The sequence below is a fragment of the Brachionichthys hirsutus genome, unplaced genomic scaffold (genome assembly GCF_040956055.1).
Source record: "Brachionichthys hirsutus isolate HB-005 unplaced genomic scaffold, CSIRO-AGI_Bhir_v1 contig_248, whole genome shotgun sequence".
Classification (NCBI taxonomy): Eukaryota; Metazoa; Chordata; class Actinopteri; order Lophiiformes; family Brachionichthyidae; genus Brachionichthys; species Brachionichthys hirsutus.
In genome coordinates, this window is record NW_027180328.1 from 73,956 (window position 1) to 93,491 (window position 19,536).

At 41.3% G+C, this 19,536-nt stretch overlaps 1 protein-coding gene across 1 annotated transcript; it reads right to left on the minus strand.

Moving 5' to 3' along the window:
* Window positions 1–2,729: 2,729 nt before the first annotated feature.
* On the minus strand, window positions 2,730–18,680 carry LOC137912868 (neurotrypsin-like). The gene is made up of 13 exons (XM_068757002.1): window positions 18,344–18,680; window positions 17,282–17,420; window positions 16,314–16,486; window positions 16,012–16,162; window positions 15,347–15,525; window positions 14,111–14,252; window positions 13,797–14,008; window positions 11,685–11,826; window positions 9,220–9,425; window positions 8,524–8,602; window positions 7,051–7,173; window positions 4,378–4,673; window positions 2,730–3,061 (listed from the first exon to the last, which is right to left on the minus strand). Exons 1-13 carry the CDS (start codon window positions 18,678–18,680, stop codon window positions 2,730–2,732), a joined length of 2,511 nt encoding a protein of 836 aa, XP_068613103.1.
* Window positions 18,681–19,536: the final 856 nt, after the last annotated feature.

Consider the following 19,536-nt stretch of genomic DNA (forward strand, 5'->3'; position numbering starts at 1 on the left):
TGGTGGTGGGGGTGGGTGGGTAGCATAAATTAAACAGATGGGCTCACAAATGAAGGAGTAAAAGTGTGATCCAGTGCAGTTGTTGAGAAAGGTGTCTAGTTTAGCTTGTGATTGGGATATGAATTTATTCACAGCCTACGCAAAGCAGACGTTCCCTCCCAGTAATAAGCCGAAGATGTATGCTTCTGCATTATCTCTTCACAAACAAGAAAAGTTTCTCACGTTATTCTTTCAAAGTTTTACGGTTTAGTTAAAAGAGGAAGCACAGTCAGGTGCAGATTCCTCAGATTTAATCAGTCTAGTAACAAACTTAAAGTTTAAAAAGAACAGAGGATGGAGTTTACAACAACAAATTGGATACGCCTCATCCCGGTTTAGTAATTATCATTGGATCTTTCCCAACTCGTTCCGTAGTGTTATAAAATCCACTTATGTAATAATTCTCACGGAACTTTTGTCATTTTTTTAAAATAATAACGCAGTGTTTGATTTTACGTTTTTTTTTTGTCACATGAAATGGGTGCCAGTGTTGAGTAATGTAAAATAATCACCATCGGAGGGTGCTGTCAGAAAACTCATTCGAGCTCGTAGCCATTCACGGGAGTTCATGCACTCCATTTAGCAGATGTAAAACAATAAAAATTGTGATGGATTTGCAAGTTTACTCCCACAAACATTCTCCCGGCAGCATGTTCTTCCTTCTGGGCTCATTAGTTAAATGCATTTTATGTGTCTGTGTTCATGAATTAAAATCAACCCATCTGGTCAGAGCATAATTCAATTTTGATTAAGAACCGTTGTGTAACTTTACTGCGCTTCATCAAAAGTCTTCGGTTGTGAATAGGGAGAGGAGAGAGATACAAAGGCAGTAATTTATGATGACATTTCATTTTAACAACACAACATATAAATGACTCATGAATTTAATATTTCAAAATGAAGTGAAAGCAGAGCCATGGCGCAAATCACATTAGACACCACTTCCAGAGCCAGACAATTCATTTAGTTCATTCTGTGATGCCTTATAAACATCATTTGACACACTGTCTTGAATTACTTTATTCCATGCAGTTGATAATAATCTCAGTTGGTTTCATTTCGTTATTGGAAGTTAAGCAAACACAAATCATATGATGAAGACTATGCTATTTGGAGTTTGAGGTGTCACTTTTGCATGAGAGCTGTGGCTGCATTTGAAATAGCCATACATACGGCAGCTGCAGGTTTAAGACTGTGGTCGGATAACCACAGGATGGGGCTATTCTATTGATGAAGAACTACAATATTTGACTTTAAAGGAGCAAAATCAAATGCATAGCAAATATCACTTAACTGCATTTATCATATATTTTGACGCACGAAAGAAACAAGACAAATGCAAAAATATAATATTATTTGTATTGTTTCTGTTGTTACGGTTCCGTTAAGCCTCTAAAGGTAACAGTTGGTCCCACTTTTCAAGTCAACATAACATCTTTGCCATGTAAATAAAACAACTACTAAAATGGCTGCAATTCCTGCACACACTGTGTGTGTGTGTGTGTGCATACACATTGTCTGAAATTGGTTGGCTCTCTATGACAGTTTGTGGTCAGGGGCAAACCTTTAAAAGGTCCCCAGGTTTTCAACTTTCAGATACGTACGAATAACAAAACATGCAATATAAAGTGCAACAACCACTTAGCACCTATTTCTAATGGCACAAAAAATTATACATGAACAAATTATTGAGAACAAACACACTTTCTTTTCTTTTTTTTAACAAAAAAGGCTACAGTACATAATCAGTAAAAAACAAAAATCAGTTTAATCTCATTTTTGTAGATGTTTGTGTACATGCAGGTCCATGTCTGTTGTGTGTGTGTGTAGCAGATTATTAAAACCTTGACACGAAATCTTTCCAACAGAAACAAAGTAACACAAATTAAAGTGTGCTTTGATTCAAAACTACTAGTTCCTTCATTTCTCTGCAAATGTTATGCAGCACTGAGACAGAAAAAAAAGACATAATTCACAAAAGCCTGAGTAAGTAATACAACCTTATGTGTGCTTCTTAAACAGTCAAACGAAGACTCTGGTGGAGTAGCATGACTTCAACAAGATTGAAATGACATATTCCACTTTGGCAAATGTCAATATGACTAGAGTGCTTCACACAATAGCGGTGAATATCATGCTTTAAGTATCTAAAGGGATTATTATGCAAGTCTGCACAATTTGCAGCATGCAGGTTTAAAAGTCAGTCCATTATTTATTCTCTATGCACGAGTTCATGCAATAACACTGTTTGTATGGTGGTCCTTTTAAAATGTTTAATCACGTATTTAACATTATAAATTACAATATAACAAAAGCAAGCCCAGAGCATGCATACTATTTAAAAGGAAAACAAGAAATTATAGGGTACTATAAAATGGCAAAAGAGAGAACAAAAACATGTTCAATTTTAAGATTTCATACACTTTAAATTTGAGTCTTGTGAGAATATCAATTTGTTAAATAAGTGCTATAGACCTAAATGAAACACATGCCGTATTCCAAAACATCAATCCAATTGTCCTTGTCCCCTCATGTGAAAGTCAGGTTATAACTAAGTCACTGGATAATTAGATCATAGCATTACAACATGAATGATTCTTTGTTGTGTCAGTTGTCACCTGAGCAATCAAGTAAGTCTCTGAGAGTCAAACTCTCTGATGGCGAGGTCAGATGTTCCATTTCAACACCTTTCATCGCCTTTTCCCTTTTTTGTCATCACGTCCAATTACTTTGTGTATCCAGGAGCTGAAGGCAGAGACTTTGGTATAGACGCCAGGTGACTGTTGTGTCCGGCAGGCATGGCCCCAGGACGTTACCCCGTAAATCACCCAACCCCCTCCTTGACGCTCACACACCAACGGCCCTCCACTATCTCCACGGCAACTGTCCACGCGCCTCTCTGAGTGGATGCTGCCGGCACAAAGCATCCGACTTGTGAATGCACCATGGAAATGCTGCTGGCAGTGACGACGAGGAAGTATGGAGAGGGGCGCCTGCTGTAGGGTCTTAGAGTATGACCGGCCTGAGGAAGAAAGAGAGCAAATGAGTGGGAGGTCATGAAGAGTGAAAAAAAACCCTCTTGGCACAACAGCTAAATGCTGGTGCAATTCTTCGATTGCCGAGCCTTGCATGTTTGGTGTCGGGGGAAATGTTCAATCCTGTCATTTGGAACAGCCCATGGTCCCTCGTTGAAAAATGCAATTCCTATGATCTTTATGTGCTCTAATTACGCTTCCTTGTATTCAGTGTTAGGGTTAGGGTTATGGGCATGCTAGCTAATAAACTAAACTGAAATGGTAAATCTTACAGCTGCTGTCTCAGGTCAGGCCTCACAGTGCCATCGTTGACTCTTATGGAGTTGTTGGTTTTTTCTGCTTGACTTTGGGTGGTTTCCTGTTTGCGCTACCTTTCCTGTGGGCTACAAACTCCCTCTGACTCGACGTGTTCATTACATTCTTTCCAGCGGCTCTGTTTTTTTTTTTTTCTCATTCAATGATTTTTCCACTTTATGTCTACAACCCGGGAGGTTGTAGACATAAATTAGCTTTCTCTTAGGCACAAGCTGTCACTGATTCCTTAGTTTTTAAAACTACTGGCTGTGTTTCACAGTATGACAATAAAATAAAAAAAAAGATTGTTCTATAAAGCGTCTCGCCTTCAAAAGGCCTTCACAGCATCACACAGTATAAATCACTTCTGTGTTATCACAAGACTCAAGACACACACACACACACACACAAACACACACAGACTCAACATCACGACCAATGTTGTGAAAAAAGGACACTAACTTCTCAACAGGAAGTACATGCGTTTGTACTTCCTGTTGTACAAGTGTGTGCTGTGACCTTTATTAGCCCTTTAGTGTGATTAATGACATCAGCATGTAACTTAAAGATCACTAACAGATGTGTGTCCACGCTCACAGTCAAGCATATGGACAGAGAGAATGAAGTCAAGCAAGTCCTTTCTGCATTTGCATGTCACCATTGATTAACATTACATATGGTAGGAATACTAGAACCTGAATACTAGAATATGACTATTTTGCTGGCTGTCCAAATGCGTCACAGACTATTTAATCAGTCCCTGGCCAATTCTTTATTCCTTTATTACCTTCCTGGGATTTTAAAGTCTTATCTAATGGAATCCGGTTAGAAATAGAGTAACGCAGAAATAAGTGCACTACGTTTACACTCTTTTTGGACTTCACCCCCGTGCCTCCCCATAAACAGCGGTGCTGCTGTTTGACCTCCTAATTTTGAGGAAGTAAATAAACAACTGCCTGAATGACTGAAATATGATGGTGTCTTTTCCTTTACTCACAAACATCCTCACCTGTGTCTCCCCAGCCAGTGATGTGACAGTTACCAGCTTGTTTGAGCGCTCTCTCTTTCTTCACGGGCAGACATGCGGGACGAACGTGATGGCTGAATGGCACGCACTCTCCCGGCACCTGGCCCATTGCCCCCGGAGACAGGCGAACCAAAGCTAGATCGTAGTCATTGCTATCGTACTGGTAGCTTGGGTGCGGAACAATGCTATCAACGGCGTACTCCCCTTCGTACTCCTCTGGAACCAGGGAGTGGTAGTCGCCTACTCTAACTTTATACTGCTTGGTGCTGTTTCCATACCTGCAGAGAGGATGAAATGATGGACAGGCTATTTGAGGAACAGGATCTATATGTCCAGGCAGAGGTTACCTCAGCCACAGATCATCTAAAGCTGGAAGCATTTTAAACCATGCACACACAATAATTTAACTTTCACTGACTGGCTTTCATCTTTCATTTTGAGCTTTTTTTTATTTTTATAATCTACCCCCAAATTTTCTAACACGTCTTAAATCACTAAACACAGGATGCACTACTCCAGAAGATAAAAATAGCTAAATAGTCAAGCAGGAAATGGAACAGATGAGGTCTGTTTTTTATTTATTTTTTTGCTTTCATACTTTCCATCTACTTTAATTGTTGATAGGGATGTTTTGGCCTGTTTGAAATATGCAGCGTGGTGGAGGAGGAGAGGATGCGAGAAAGGTAAACTAGGGATGAAGATAGGATCAAAGGAGGGGGATGGAGGGAACAGGAGAGGAGTGAAATTAAGAAAGGGGTCTTTTAATGAGCCAAGTCGCTGTGTCCAGTTATATGTGGTAGAGTGTTGTCAGAAAGATCGCCTGACTCAGGAATACCACAACATTCTTGGCGGAGAAGCAACACTTAAGTACAGTGCATACCCACGGGCACAAACACAAATGACACGCAAACACAAATTTGTTTGGAGCGAGACTGACACACACATGGTGCCAGATTAGCAGGCTTGATTCTGCTTGGAAGGCAGAATTATAGAATTGGGTGACATAGATGTGACCTTATTCCTGTTGTTATTGTTGCTTACAAGGAGTAAGTATGTGTGTATATATGTGTGTGCATGTGTGTTTGTGTGCATGCTTGTGAGTACCATCCTATTTCGGTTGCCATTTATGAAAGGTGATACCAGTAAGTAGGAAGCCCCTGTCTGGGGATACATGCTGTGGCTTTTCCGAGCCGTCATCGAGCACAGCGCTCACAAGCTGGGCCACTGCAAGCTGCCACTTCATGTCTGACCTTTCTAGCCTGCTTGCAATGAAGGAACGATTTTCAGTTCACTTTTCAATGAAACAGAGACAAAGGATAATATTTCAAAGGCTTTTTAACCCAAATGAACCGAAAGGGGGTAGGTCCTCAGAACTATGTCTGTAGACACTTTTTGTAATTATCCATGTTGTGGTCTCCATGTGATTTTCTCCTCTGATCATGTTTTTCCTTGTCTTGCACTGTGGGCGTGGCCGCGGGAGAGTCGGCTGAACACCTTGAAACACACCTGTCATTCATTTGTTTGCTATTTAGACCCTGCCCTGCTCACGCAACTGACTCTTCTCAAGTCAAATATACTTGCCCTCATTTTGAGCAGCTTTTAGATGCTTTAGATACAATAACCAGAATAGCAAAAATCCTACGTGCAGATAGAAGTAGCTTTGACTATTTCTTGGTTAAAAAAAAAAGTCTTACAAAGACCTGGCAATGGCTCTTGACATGGTGGTGGACGAGATGTTTCCACTGACCCCAAAACTTACAACTAACACTAGTATATTGGCACAAATATCAAATGCAGATTTAAGGATTATGGCTCTCAGATCACTGCACTCTTTCAGCTTTTCTTCAATGCAGTGTTTCCCTGTTCAGTTCTTTTTTGTGCGCAAGTCTTTCCATTGCCGTCTCTGCTGCATGCATTAGGACGTAATGGTTTCATACATAAAATCCATCACCATAGGAGTATGCATATGACGTTGGTGCTGCCATGTGCAGGCCCTCAGACCAGATGTTGGAATGAGGTTAAGATGAAGCAGCTTTGACTGAATGCCAGCTGCACCACAGCCAAACCACCGCTCATTAATGCTCTCAGACTCAAAAGCACTGAAGACGTTGTGTGGTTTGGATGTGACTCAAACAAGCAGAGGCAAATTTATGCACAGGCGCACCGTTTCCAAAAATAAAAGCAACTGCCAAAAGTCCAAACACACAACGCAAATGGTAAATAATATGAGATAGTTTTGACTTTAGGCCAGCCAGTAAAACAGCTTTGAATGTGGGATTATTCCACACAGAATATGAACATTATTCAATCCATTTATTTCTAATAAAATATATTGTGCTCTTTAGCATTCTTATCTTCTTGTTTGTGTTGTGGAATATGCATCACCAATATGCTCTCCAAGACTCTCCACCGATCATTCGCTTGCTCAGCAAACAATACCTGCCCTCATTCAGTAGAGACTAGAATAGTTGTTTTTTTTCTGTGTAAAAGAACTGTATCCCCCCCCCCCCCCCCCCTCAAATTTTACTGCATATTTTTGACGACCCAAGGTCTATGCTGGAATGGCTGTATGGGACCAATTGTCTGAGAAAATTGATCATAATCTTTATAATTGCAACAATTTTGTGTGTGTGTGTGTGTGTGTGTGTGTATGACCTCTTGAAGCAGTGTGCAGCGGTGAGGACCCAACAGGTTCCTATGAGAGTCGCGCCACACACCAACCTCCCGTCTCCTCGAGATCCTCGCAAACGTATTGCAGCCTGCCATGGCCAGCCACCCCTGCGGACACACAACGCACAGCCAAGAACAAACACATACACACACAGACACAATTACATTTGTGCACACATTTGCAAATAATTTATTTTATCAGGGAAACTTTTTCAGTTTTTAAGAAAAAAAAGATAGAAGGAGCAATTCAAATAAATGGGAATGACATCACAGGGGATTTTTTTGGTTAAGGTAAAATATGGCATATTCCAACATTGAAAATAACATTGTGGTGCTGCAGAGAAGCTCTGGCCTTAATTATATGATATTTTGAGCATTACTATGGCAACAGTATGGATCAATTTGCTGTGTGAATACAGATTATAGTAGAGTAATGGCGTCCTGCTCAGATGACGACATCACACTGCCTCTGCTTCTATTCAAATCTGTTCTTATTATGTGGTAGTTGTGATGGATGCACATGCATCTCAGTGCATGAGAGTGAAAGTCTGTTTTCTCATACGAAAATACTAATCCATATATAAGCAGCGCTGACTAGTTTGACAGTTTGATCCAAGTTAGGTGAGTTCTGTTTTGAGGTAACAGCAACAAGAAAATAAAAACAAACAAATGATGACCTTCTCCTGACAAACATTGTAGCGTTTAATTGAAAATATGTACACTGCAGCAACACCTTATTGACATCCACAAAGTCGCCTTTTTTTCTTTTCAACTTTAATAAGTGACCAATGTGCTGGTCTGATATTCTGGCACTGCGATACAATATCTCGGAGCAGAAAATGTCACATATTCGTAAGATAATTTGCCCAAATGTGATGTTATGTGATTATTTAGAACTCACTAAACATTTATATAAAGGCTGGAATACTTTGTTTACACCGTAGATTGCTGCATGTAAACAATCAGGATTCATCTCAACACACCCACACACAAAATATATTTTTTTTATTTAGTTTCACATTCACCACTTGTCCATATGCAACTGTATAGTAACACTAAACAGGAAGCGGTGTTGTATTTCCTTGTTTTTCTCTATTTCTCTCTCTCTCACACACACACAGTCACGCAGGGTTTTCTTGTTTCATTTCAGAGAGATCTCCTGTGTCAGCCATGCCTGCCTCTCTCACTTTAAAAGCAAATCACCCAAGACAAGACATTTATATTAAACGCTGGCATCCATGCACACTTTCATTCTTCCACTTTCCCACAAATAAGTTACGTTCATGTTTGGAAGCAAAAACAGTTGTATATTTATCTGCCTGTTACTTCACATTTCCCGTTTTCCACATAGGATTTGGTGTGTTTAAAATGTGTCCAATATTCTTTTCTCTATATACAGTATCTCGGGCAGGCGTTCCCTGTGCTTTCATTATTCCATCCTGTCCACCTCCAGTTTACCTCAGAGAGTTTTCTCCTCCTATGATTCGCCGCTGGCGAGTGTGCTTGAGCCGCAGACCACAAACTGAGTTGACAGCGTCTGACAAAGACAAAGGAGGAACCATTATGTGTGTGTGTGTGTGTGTGTGTGTGTGTCGGGGGGTGATGGGATGTTACTTTCATTAAACATGTAGAATGATTGAAAAAATAATCATATTCAAATTCATCTTTTACCGCTACATGTGAACCTGAAAGAAACTGATTTAAATAAAGGAGAGATTATTTCCCTAGCCTGTGATGGCAATATGAAAATCTACAAACACTAAGTCATTTTTCAGGGGATGTAATTCATCATACTGGAGACTAAACACCGTCCTGCTCAGGTTTGACTTTCCGCACAATGCGCGCGTGAGAAATGGAAGTAATAGAACATGTGCAGGTAATGGATAGGACTGTGTGAGTCTGACCTGATGTGTGACAGACAGGGTGAAGTAATAGCGCCGCTCTCTATATTTCACCATCTGGATATTTATACACACACACACTTTAAGGTCTTTCCTGCTTCGTCTCTAAATCTCACATTTCAGTGGCCATTTGTTTTGCATCCTTTTTTCTGTGTACTTGATTCAAAAAAATTTTTTTTTTGGCATTTTCAAAATGCACATGCTTCTAATATATAACACGAGCATCATTAGAGTCATAAAAACAAAAGCTGACCTTTGACCTCTTTGTTTTTGGGCTGCCATTCACCATAGTCACAGATGACCCCAGCGTCCTCGTTATGGCGACAGTTGTGTATTCCGGGTGCCTGTTTGATGCAGTCCGCTATTGAACGCTCCTCACCGCTGCATTTCACATTGTCCACATGGATTGGCCCCGTCCCTTCCCCGAAGTACGCCATCACGCGGGCCTTCGACACCCCGCTGGGGGGCAGAACATGCAGACATTTCATTGACATTAAAAAATAGCATTTCTAAAGCTGTAATAAACAACACAAAGGCAAAAATCAGTTGAGGAAAGCCAGGGAAATCTCAAAAGATTTTTTTTCTGAAATGAAAGGTACAATATTACAAACCTTTGGGGCAAAAACATTAAATGTTCAGTCTTCCTTGATTTTAAGTTAAGCTCCAGGGACATTCTGTAAATGCTGGTTTGCCAACCTGAGAGACATCAATTTTATATTTGGGCTCAATAATTCACATATGCACTAAGGGACTTCAACTTGAGCCTGAAACGCAATAAGATCTTATATTACTTTATAAACTCCACTGACAGACTATTTGTTTTGTGTTAGCGAACGGACGCTACACTGTGAATTACTTGCAGCTACAGCTCCTGTCAGAATATAAAATGTCTGCTCTGTGTCATGGTCTAATGAGATTGTGCATTCAGACTGCATGCAGGCCACATTTAATTATAGCATTTTCTTTTTTTTTACTGGGTTGTAATATATAAACTTGGTTTATATAAAAGAAATGAGACTTTTTATTCAGCTGATGTTTTTCCAAATAAGCTTTAATGATGTTAGAAACAGAAACAATTATATTTAGAGGCTGCGTGCATGCGTGAGTGTGTGTGTGTGTGTGTGTGTGTGTGTGTGTGCTGCATATAGGTGGTGATGACGTGGTAGTGTAGCTGTTATGGTTGAACATTCTCTGGCTGTGACACAATCTAGGTCAGTCAAGACACACTCTGATAACAACAGTATTTGTATCATGGCCTCACCTCTGACTTTAATTAGAAATTAGGTCCAATACGCTGATGTGTAGGTGTGTGCGTGTGTGTGTTTGTGTGCATACAGGCTGTAACAGTGATTTTAATTACAGCTGATGGATAGCTGACCGAGATGATGTCATGCCACCTCCCTGGGGCAGGTCAAGTATCGCCACACATCCGGAGGGATTCTCATGTCTATTACTGAGACATCAAGAATTGTGTCCATGTCTCAATTAGCCTCTTGAGCAGTACTTTGCGTGCTGAAACAAGACCCTCCAAGTCACTTGGAAAAAAGCCAGAGGCTGAGACCAAGCCTACTCAGATTGTTTCTGTGGCAACACACAGCAACACAACATGGTGAAAAACGATACACGTTCTTGCTTTGCACTGTAACTGCTTGAGTTGGAGAAAAACACCAAGTTTGTTCCTATATGTTATATCACAGCCAACCACACCATGAACAGAAGTGATTTTTAAATCATGAAAAATTCCTGAGACATAATGGAAAATATAACTTGGAATGCTTTTGGCCATGTGCATATATTTTGTTTTGCTCCCCCCGAGGTGATCTCTCATCTTCAGGGACCTCCTGTGTGCAGTATATAAAGGCCTTTCAGCACACACTTTGCGACGCAGAGTGATAAACCTAACATGGCTGTTATCATGATTCATCTTGCTCCCTTATGCTTATTATGTGCTCCAGATGTGGCTTTCATCAACACACTGAAGTGTCAGAGAGGATTAGGTGGATGAGGTACGAGCGCTGAGGAGTGATGTGAGGAAATGAGGGTAGTTTTTTTTCTCTGAGCTTTTCCCTTGCCTTTTCGTTGTCATTGTTTTGACAAACAGGACAGCGTCGTAGAGGGATAATGAGATAATGGGACACGAAGAGGAGATGAGGTGGTTTGCTTTGCCTCAACATATCCGTCACCGGTTTGGGGTCATTTGCACAACTGGCCTGCCCTTTAATTGGATGTTTATCTTGGCTCTGTGAAAAGGGCGCCGCTAAACCCCCTAATAAAAGCCGCTACATCAGGGGTTGAAAAGGAGTACTCAAAATCTTACTTTTTAAAAGACTAATTAATGAAAAATAAACTTTTTAAATAATCCAAAGCAAAGCACACGGAGTTCTTTTTTTTCCGTTGTGTGTTTGCTTAACATTGGAGGCAGGTGTGATGAGGTGAAAACTGAGAACAGACAGGGGTTTGAGAGAAAGTGGAAGCAAGAGTCAGACAGACGCCAAACCAGAGAAGAGGTGATTGATTTAGGAAAGAAAGGACAGTCTGGATTCACTTTGTAGATAATCTCCCTGTAGTTCGGAGTTACTACTTCCAGCAGTATTCCGAAGCCTTCTTCCCACATGGGCTCTATGGAAGTCATTGTGCTGGTTGTTTCCCATCATGTCACGGAGACACACAAGGTCATCAAAAAGGCTGTTCCTAATACGCATGCACGCACTCACGAACCTGTATCCTAACTGTCGGCACACAACTTCAGCATCACGATCGGTCCATCCGTCATCACACACCGTACCCCACTGTCCTGCCAGATAAAGCTCCACCCGACCTTCCCTTGGGCTTTCTCCTCCAACAAGTCTTACTGGCACACCTGAAGAACACAAAAACACAATTGAAACCAACTAAACTCAGACCACTACACACAACACACACACACACACTCCCCAACAAACATGATCCTCAAAGCTAATGTGTGTAGTGATGGGGAGGGGGGGGCATGTGCGTTTGTGCCCCACAATAAGGAAGCAGCTTCTGTCTTTGTGTGTGAAACCACTTGTGGATCCAGAAGGGAAATCGTGTGGCTCCCATTACCATGTGAGGATCATTAATTTTCATTTACTCACTGCTGACAGTGCTGATCAAATGCATGAAATCAGCATGTGCGCTCAGACACACTCACACACACATTTCATTCGAGGAAACCAATGCCTTTTCCATGTGTGGGAAATTTCAGGATCAGATTGCACCATTCCCACATGTAAAGACTTTTAAGCTATAGTTATTCAAGTCCTGGGACTTGAATAGTCCCACCATTCAAGTCCCAGGATGTTTGACTTTATTTGTACTGTAATACATGCTACTGTGTGACTGTACTTGTACTCTAACATTCTATCTAATAAATATATTCATCATCATCATCAGTTTATAGCAGTATAGTTGCTATAAATGTACATTTTCATTTAGACGCTCAAATATTGTGTCCAGTTTTACAATTTTACAATCATTTTGTTAAAAAAAGACCTCAACTGTCCTTAGTTTAGCCTGAAATCAATGCAGGAATACTGAAATGATGAATTAATCCAACTTCATAAATGCAATTGTATATGAAATGCTCATCTGTGTCGCCTAACTTAAATACACAAGCACTTCATTTTTGCGCCTGACACACGCACACATACACACACACACACACACACTGCAGGCCTTAAAACCTCAAAACAGAGGGTGGTGTGGTGCGGTAGGGTGGAGGGCTTCAAAGCATTTTCTGGCTTATGGTGCTTTATCTCATTTTCCAAAAACAACATAAGCCAATCTTCCTGTGGTATGGCGAGGGAGGAGGAGGGATTTATGTACGCACATAAACACCAGCACAAACACACAAATGATGTGTGGTACTAACATAATCCTTAGTGGGCATTTGTGCAGTGAGACTGTGTCCTCAGCCTCCTGCCAAATACCATAAGCTGCTTAAACCAGACTGATTATCACTTGTGTTATTAAAACATGATGAATCTTTTCGGCAGACTCTTTCGCGCTTCATTCGGCTCAAGACGGACGGCACAGAATCAGACGGCTCTAAACGGTATGAGGCGAAATCTGAGCTGCTGCTGCTTTATACAGATCTAGCCTTACACATCTCTATCGGTGTTTGGAGGCTGCAGACATCATTTTCATTAATAGTCCCACCATTCAAGTCCCACTTTCATCAGGAGAGAACAGAATCCTTCCGAGTCTTCCTCTGGAGAAGTGGCATGTCCGTAAAGTGATGCGCTAATTTCTGTCTTTTGTCCGCATGGCAAGAAAGGTAGTTATAACTGCATTAATAACCATTATGGAATCCTAAATTAATACATGTAATACATCAACCCCTTGGTACCTGCTTGGAATGATGCTACAATTAGGAACAGTGAATCACTGGCATGAGAGAGACTAACTTTAGGCAATGGTTCAATCACAGCAGGTCCATTTAATTCTGATGACTTTACAAGCAGCCCAGTCATTAAGCCGGACAAGCCAGCTAGCAGCTGTACCTATTAGAGACCTGCATCATCCTCATCTGGCTCTTGCAGACTGTTGGATTGCTTCCTATTAATAACGTGAGATCCTATTTCGTGGAATTGGCAGAAGCATATTTCAGATCAAGCATTTCCATTACCTGAGTTTATGTGGTCACTGCAACATTTGTTTTCCTGTTCTTCACTACCTATGAACTGTGTGTTCTTAATTGTCACATATGTAACCAACATTTTAAAGGTTGGACCGGGCCTTCCTCACACATCTATGGTTCCTGTGCTCTCTTGGCATTTAGTATATATATAACAGTAAAATAAGATATCTTACTAGTTGGAAGGCTCTCTCCATTGCTGCATGCAATGTTAACATCTTCATGGTGTGTGCAGTCATGACGGAACCACTCCCTCCTGTTGCACAGCAACAGACTGGGCTCTTTCCCTGAGCAGCTGACATCATCCAAAAGAATGGGGCCTGACCCCAACCCGAAGTGCTGGACTGGAGCGACGTCACGTCCATCAGAAAGAAGAGTCTTACCTAATCTACAAGGTAAACATGTACACAAATATATGTATATATATATAAATATGCATGTGTCTTGACAGTGTGTGTGCAGGATTGCATGCCTGAGAACTTCACATTACCTGTAACCAAGTTGTCGGCACACCACCTGAGTATTTGAATCTGTCCAGCCGTCATCGCACACCGTCCCCCACTGACCACGGTAGAAAACCTCTAAACGTCCATCATGGCTGACCTCACCCCCAACCAGCCTAACGATACCATCTGGAGAGATGGAAAAAAACTAACCATGATTCAAGAAATGCCCTCTGTGAAGAGCAAATATAAAATAATTCCTTCATGGCCACTCATTGTATTGATAAAAACTTTTTCATGTGCTTGAAGTTCTAAGGGAACCTGTGAGGAATGAGTGGCCGCTGTTCTTTGTCTTTGTCTGTCTGAAATGAAATGGTCTTATTGTAATACAGCAATGCAAACACAGACCATTATAAAGACATTACCCACTGTGGAAAATGTTTTAATATGATTTCAGAATAATCCCCTTTGTTTTTGTTGCACTTGTTGCAATGACAATAAAGACCGATTCTATTCTAATACACTCTATAGGAGGGCAGCAGACAACAAGAACCCCATTCAGCTCTCCTAGGATGATGTATGTGATGCTTCTATTTGTAATGTTCAACCTTCACTAAGTCCTTTCTATGTGTTTGGTAAATCCACAGAGAACCTTTCCCACATTTATCAATGAGACGGAGCAATGGCTGCCCTCCATATTTTGATGACTGGTTGCCAAGCACTCTCTAAAAAAGCTCATTTTAATGCCTCACCCTTCTCAATAGATTTTGTATTTCCTTTGAAGCCAATTTGCCATGCTTTTCAGAGAAAAGCACTACAACATATAAATGGAATGCATCCATATGTTATAAGTTTACTTACACCTGTGCTAGACAGATGTCTGCTGTGTGAAAGGTTTACTGTCTGCAAAAAAGCTTCAGCGGTCACTGGTCCATACAAACCCATGATCATGAAGGAATTCAGGAAGAATCTTTCTTTGTATATATGCATTTAAAGATACTTTTGCTTTGTGGTTCAAAAGGGCATTAAACGTACTAGAAATAATAGCAAAATAACTTAATATGGTTTATTTACAAATGTATCTTGGTGGTTTTTGAAATACAGCAAGTCTTTCTAGTAATACATTGTCTGAAAAGTTGCCCAGGTCTGCAGGCTTTGAATCTGAGAGCTCATTGGTGACTGAGCATGTCCTATTTGCATATGTAAATATATATGTGCATGCATTTCACTTACAAATCTGTGACAAATGGGGAATACATATATTGACGCAAGCATTACTGTACCTGTTAGAAGGTTGCAGGACACTCCTGCGTCCTCAGAGTGTAGACAGTTGTGTTCCCCCCAGGCACTTTTTGGACACTGCTCCAGAGTGAGTTCATTGCCTGTGCAACGTACCTCATCCAGCCACACACGGTTTGAACTTTTGCCAAAATGTGCTTCGCCCCAAGCTTTTGCCACACCGCTACAAACAAAAGAGATGAAAAAAAATAAACAAATAAATATAATTTATCTGTGAGCTACGGCTGCAAAAGCCATCTGTGTATAGATAAACATGAACATAATGCACACAGGAACATTTGCAGTGTAGGATTACTAAATATGCATATCTCTGTGGTACAAGAATTCTTGCAGGAACAATGAGCCTGATTCAGCGTCTCACCCCAGATGTTCATTACTGATCATCCTCACACTTTGGGTCTGAATGAAAAGAATAATTCTCATAGTTAGAGACGGTGGAAAAGACAGACAGTTGGACGCCCACATGAATTCATCTCAGCTTCCTACTTTCTGTTTCTGTCGCACTTTTTGCTCGTGTACTTGAACTCTTGATGTATTTCTTTTCAGATTCAGTTTCTGAATACTTTTATGCTAAATACTGGTTGGAATTTATGTGTGAATGAACATTCATGTCTTTAGTGTGTGTGTGTGTGTGTGGATGCCTGTTCACCTCAGGCCTAGCTGTCGACACACGACTTCTGCATCACTGTCGTCCCATTGGTCGTCACATATGGAGCCCCATTGCCCTGCGTGGAAGACCTCGACTGTACCCTTTGTCCTTGATTGACCGCCCACGAGACGTATAGGGAGCTCCACTGCTGCTGAAACAGAAGCAAAAGTAAGTGCATACACTTTTAAGTATCTAAACAAACTGCCATAAAATGCAAACGCTTTGTAGAGGCTTTCTAGAGTCACCAGACCGTATCCTTTGCCTCCATCACAGACCTATAATTCTCCATGAATAGTGCCTACTTTGCTGCTGTGTGCAAGAGATTGCTGCAGCCAAAGAACATTCCTCTCCATTCCAGGTGGTCTTAGGACACCTAAGCAGGTCTGGCTCCTCTCCTCTGCAACGGATTGCCCTCCAATGGAGCTTGGCTGTGCCAGGACCTATCAAGGGAACTGTTCGTGCGTGACCTGAGATCCTGGATGGAGATAAGCGAGCAAGGAGGTTAGCGAATAAGACAAAAAAACACGTTTTCATCCTAATGTAAACATCTCAAGAGAAGTGGAACGTAATTACATTTTTTTTTTTTGCTCTGTCATCTGAGACAACCTTAAATCAAGTTGAGACGGCGCACTCACAGAGTAAAAATCCCAAGCAACCATTTTAACCTGGCACCAGTAATCATGAACCATCCATACGCTCTTTAAATGTCATTCCAGGGTCAATGCGGTCAGTGGTTTTCCACCCACTATCAATAACTGGCCATATGAAAGTCATCACCAAAGATATGAGTTGACATATGGCTGACATTTGCTCTCCTTCCTTTCTGCTTTGGGCTTTCATTGCATCCTGTGTGAATATGAACACGTGGCCATATGCTCAAGTCAGCATGCCTACCAGTGCTTGTTTTAGTGTCAACATGTGCAGAAAGCGCACAGAACGTCTCTGTTCTCCAGAGACTACACCCCAGTTATGTCTGTGATATGTATTGGCCTATATGTCCTCCCGTGGGACCCAAGCGGCTCATAATGTGAGACAATAAGCTTCAAACATGTTTGAGTGAGAGGGAGATGAAGGGAGACGGGGACAAAGAAAGAGCCGGTAACAAGGTAAATAGCATTTTAAAAACCCCTGTAGGGGAAAAGGAGGTTGGAATGCAAGGTTCACATAAGAAAAGTGCAAAGACCTGTGTCCACATGCTAGAGGAAGATGGAGACAGAGTGTTGAACACATTGCATGTCTGAGCATGACAGGTGCATGTGTGCTCGCTCACCCTTTACCCAGCTGTCTGCAGACCACTGCAGCATCTTCATCACCCCACTCATCACTGCAGATAGACCCCCACACTCCTCCCAGATAGACCTCCACCCTGCCATCCAGCTTGGAGCGGCCTCCTTGCAGACGCACAGAGCCTGCGTGGGATGGATTGAGGTAGGGATAAAATTAGATGTAGAACACAGCACATAACCTGTCACTATGTGGAAATTACGTGGGCTGGTAAAAAAAAAAATCGATTGAAGGATTTTAAATAAAAGACGGGAGGCGTGTCTGATTTTGTTGATATGACAGGAGTGGACTAGTGAAACCGCCAACATCAAAAACAGCTGAACGCACAAGTTTTTATTTCACTTCAGTTCATAACTTAACATTTCATAAGCAACTCATTGTGTTATCTAAACCAAAAAAAAACAACTGTTTAAACATAATAGAAAGTAAATGCTATATGACTGTTATTATGTCTCACGCATGTTGAAATATTGTACACTGTAAAATCTGAACTCATATGTAAGAACATAAAAACAATTCTAAGGGTCATTTCATTAAGTCGAGCTGTACGGAGAAGTGATGTGTTCAGTTTAAGGACGCCAGGAAGTTCAAGCCTCTGCGCTACAGATAATGATAAAGCGCTGTTACAAATCATTTCAAACTCACGGCTCAAATAATTTTTATTTAGCCTACAAAATATTAGGGTAACCCCTTTCGTGTTAGCATCAAACGGCTAAAATGTGTTCTGACTTGCCATCTGTCTCCTGTCATACCTGGGGCACTGAAGGTGCGCTGTGCGCGGCGTGCGCTTCCTGACTCGGAACATAATTTGGGGCGAAATAATTAACAGTTTGCGCGCCTCTGCAAAAAACCTCTGCGTTAACTAAATCAACTCTTCATCAGTCAGAAAACACAAATACCAACTCATCTAATACGCGAAACGAATGGCTCACCTCGTCTGCCAGCATTTAGTTCATTACGCGTCGGTTACTTTGCTTATTGCGTTTTCGTCATATTTCTATGGATTGCAGTTCCTTCTCGCTGCGCGTCTGCGGGCCTGCGTGTTTACCTTGTTTGCAGTCACAGTATCCCCAATCCACCCGTCCTCTGTGGTTCCGGAAAAAGCACCAGGGTCGGATCCGGCCGTCCGGGTTGCGGCAGTGATTGTGTTCTCCGATTCCTTTCCCCGGATTGCGCTCCTGGAAGCCCGGGACGTCGGTCCAGTTCATGCACCGGGTGCCGGACTCGGTGACGTCTATCGCTCCGCGGTAGGAGCCGTCTTTTCCACGACTCTGGATGCAGTCGGTAAACGGGAGGATGAATGAAGGAACGCTGCCGGAATAACTGAACGCGCAATTTGCAGCCAGAAGCGCTCGAGTGAGAACAAGAAATGCCAAATTGTTCATTTTTAGGTCTCTGATTTTAAGCAGCCCATCAACGGAGAAGACGATGTTCGAATGCACCTTCATCGCCCAACCGTGGGACGGGAGTGAGAACACAGAGAAAGGAGAAACGACGCGGATCAATGGAACTTCGATTTGCGTGGGCAGATGGATAGGGAACACCCCGAAGAAAATTGATAGCATGTGTAAGCGTTAATTGTCGTATGTCACTGTGATTATGATTTCATTAAGAGGTGCTTATATTATTAATTATGTGATATCAAATGAACAGATAAAGAGATTAGAATGGGACCCACACTATAAATAATGGACACTTAATTTAGGTCTCCCAGAACTCTGTATTGCTGTATGAGACACCATGTATAAAATGCTTATGTTATAAACACCTGCCATGTGGTGTTCCTCCAGAGTTATTTGACTTATACTTTCTGATGTTCATTTTTGTATTGGGTATGTAGAAAGATTAACTACTGATGCCTCATATGGGGAAATCTTAACAAGATCAATCTTATCACTTTAGTCAGGCAGACATGCCGAACGGAGACACAGCAGTTTGATGCAATAATGAAATGCTACATTTTATTTGGAGAAAAAATATACATACAATAATACACATCTAAATACATACAACAAATCAATCTCAAAATGCGTTACAGCGAAGAAGTTATTTGCATCAAGTTACAAATTGACATAAAATTAAAAAACAATCTATCAGACAATGATATCAATACGCTAAAATAAGGATGGAAATTAACACAATTTGGAATCAATGTAGCGCTCCAGAAAAGCAAGACGGGAGAGCCTCAAAAGAAGCAGCAGATCAATCGATTTATATGGTTGGTACTATCCAGGTTGGGCG

Coding starts and splice junctions, on each gene's coding strand:
- LOC137912868 (XM_068757002.1), bottom strand. CDS start 18,680: ATGAACAATTTGGCATTTCTTGTTCTCACTCGAGCGCTTCTGGCTGCA. Junction 17,421..18,343: donor ATACTGTGACTGCAAACAAG/GTAAACACGCAG, acceptor CATCCCACGCAG/GCTCTGTGCGTCTGCAAGGA. Junction 9,426..11,684: donor TGCCGACAGTTAGGATACAG/GTTCGTGAGTGC, acceptor TCTGCCCCCCAG/CGGGGTGTCGAAGGCCCGCG.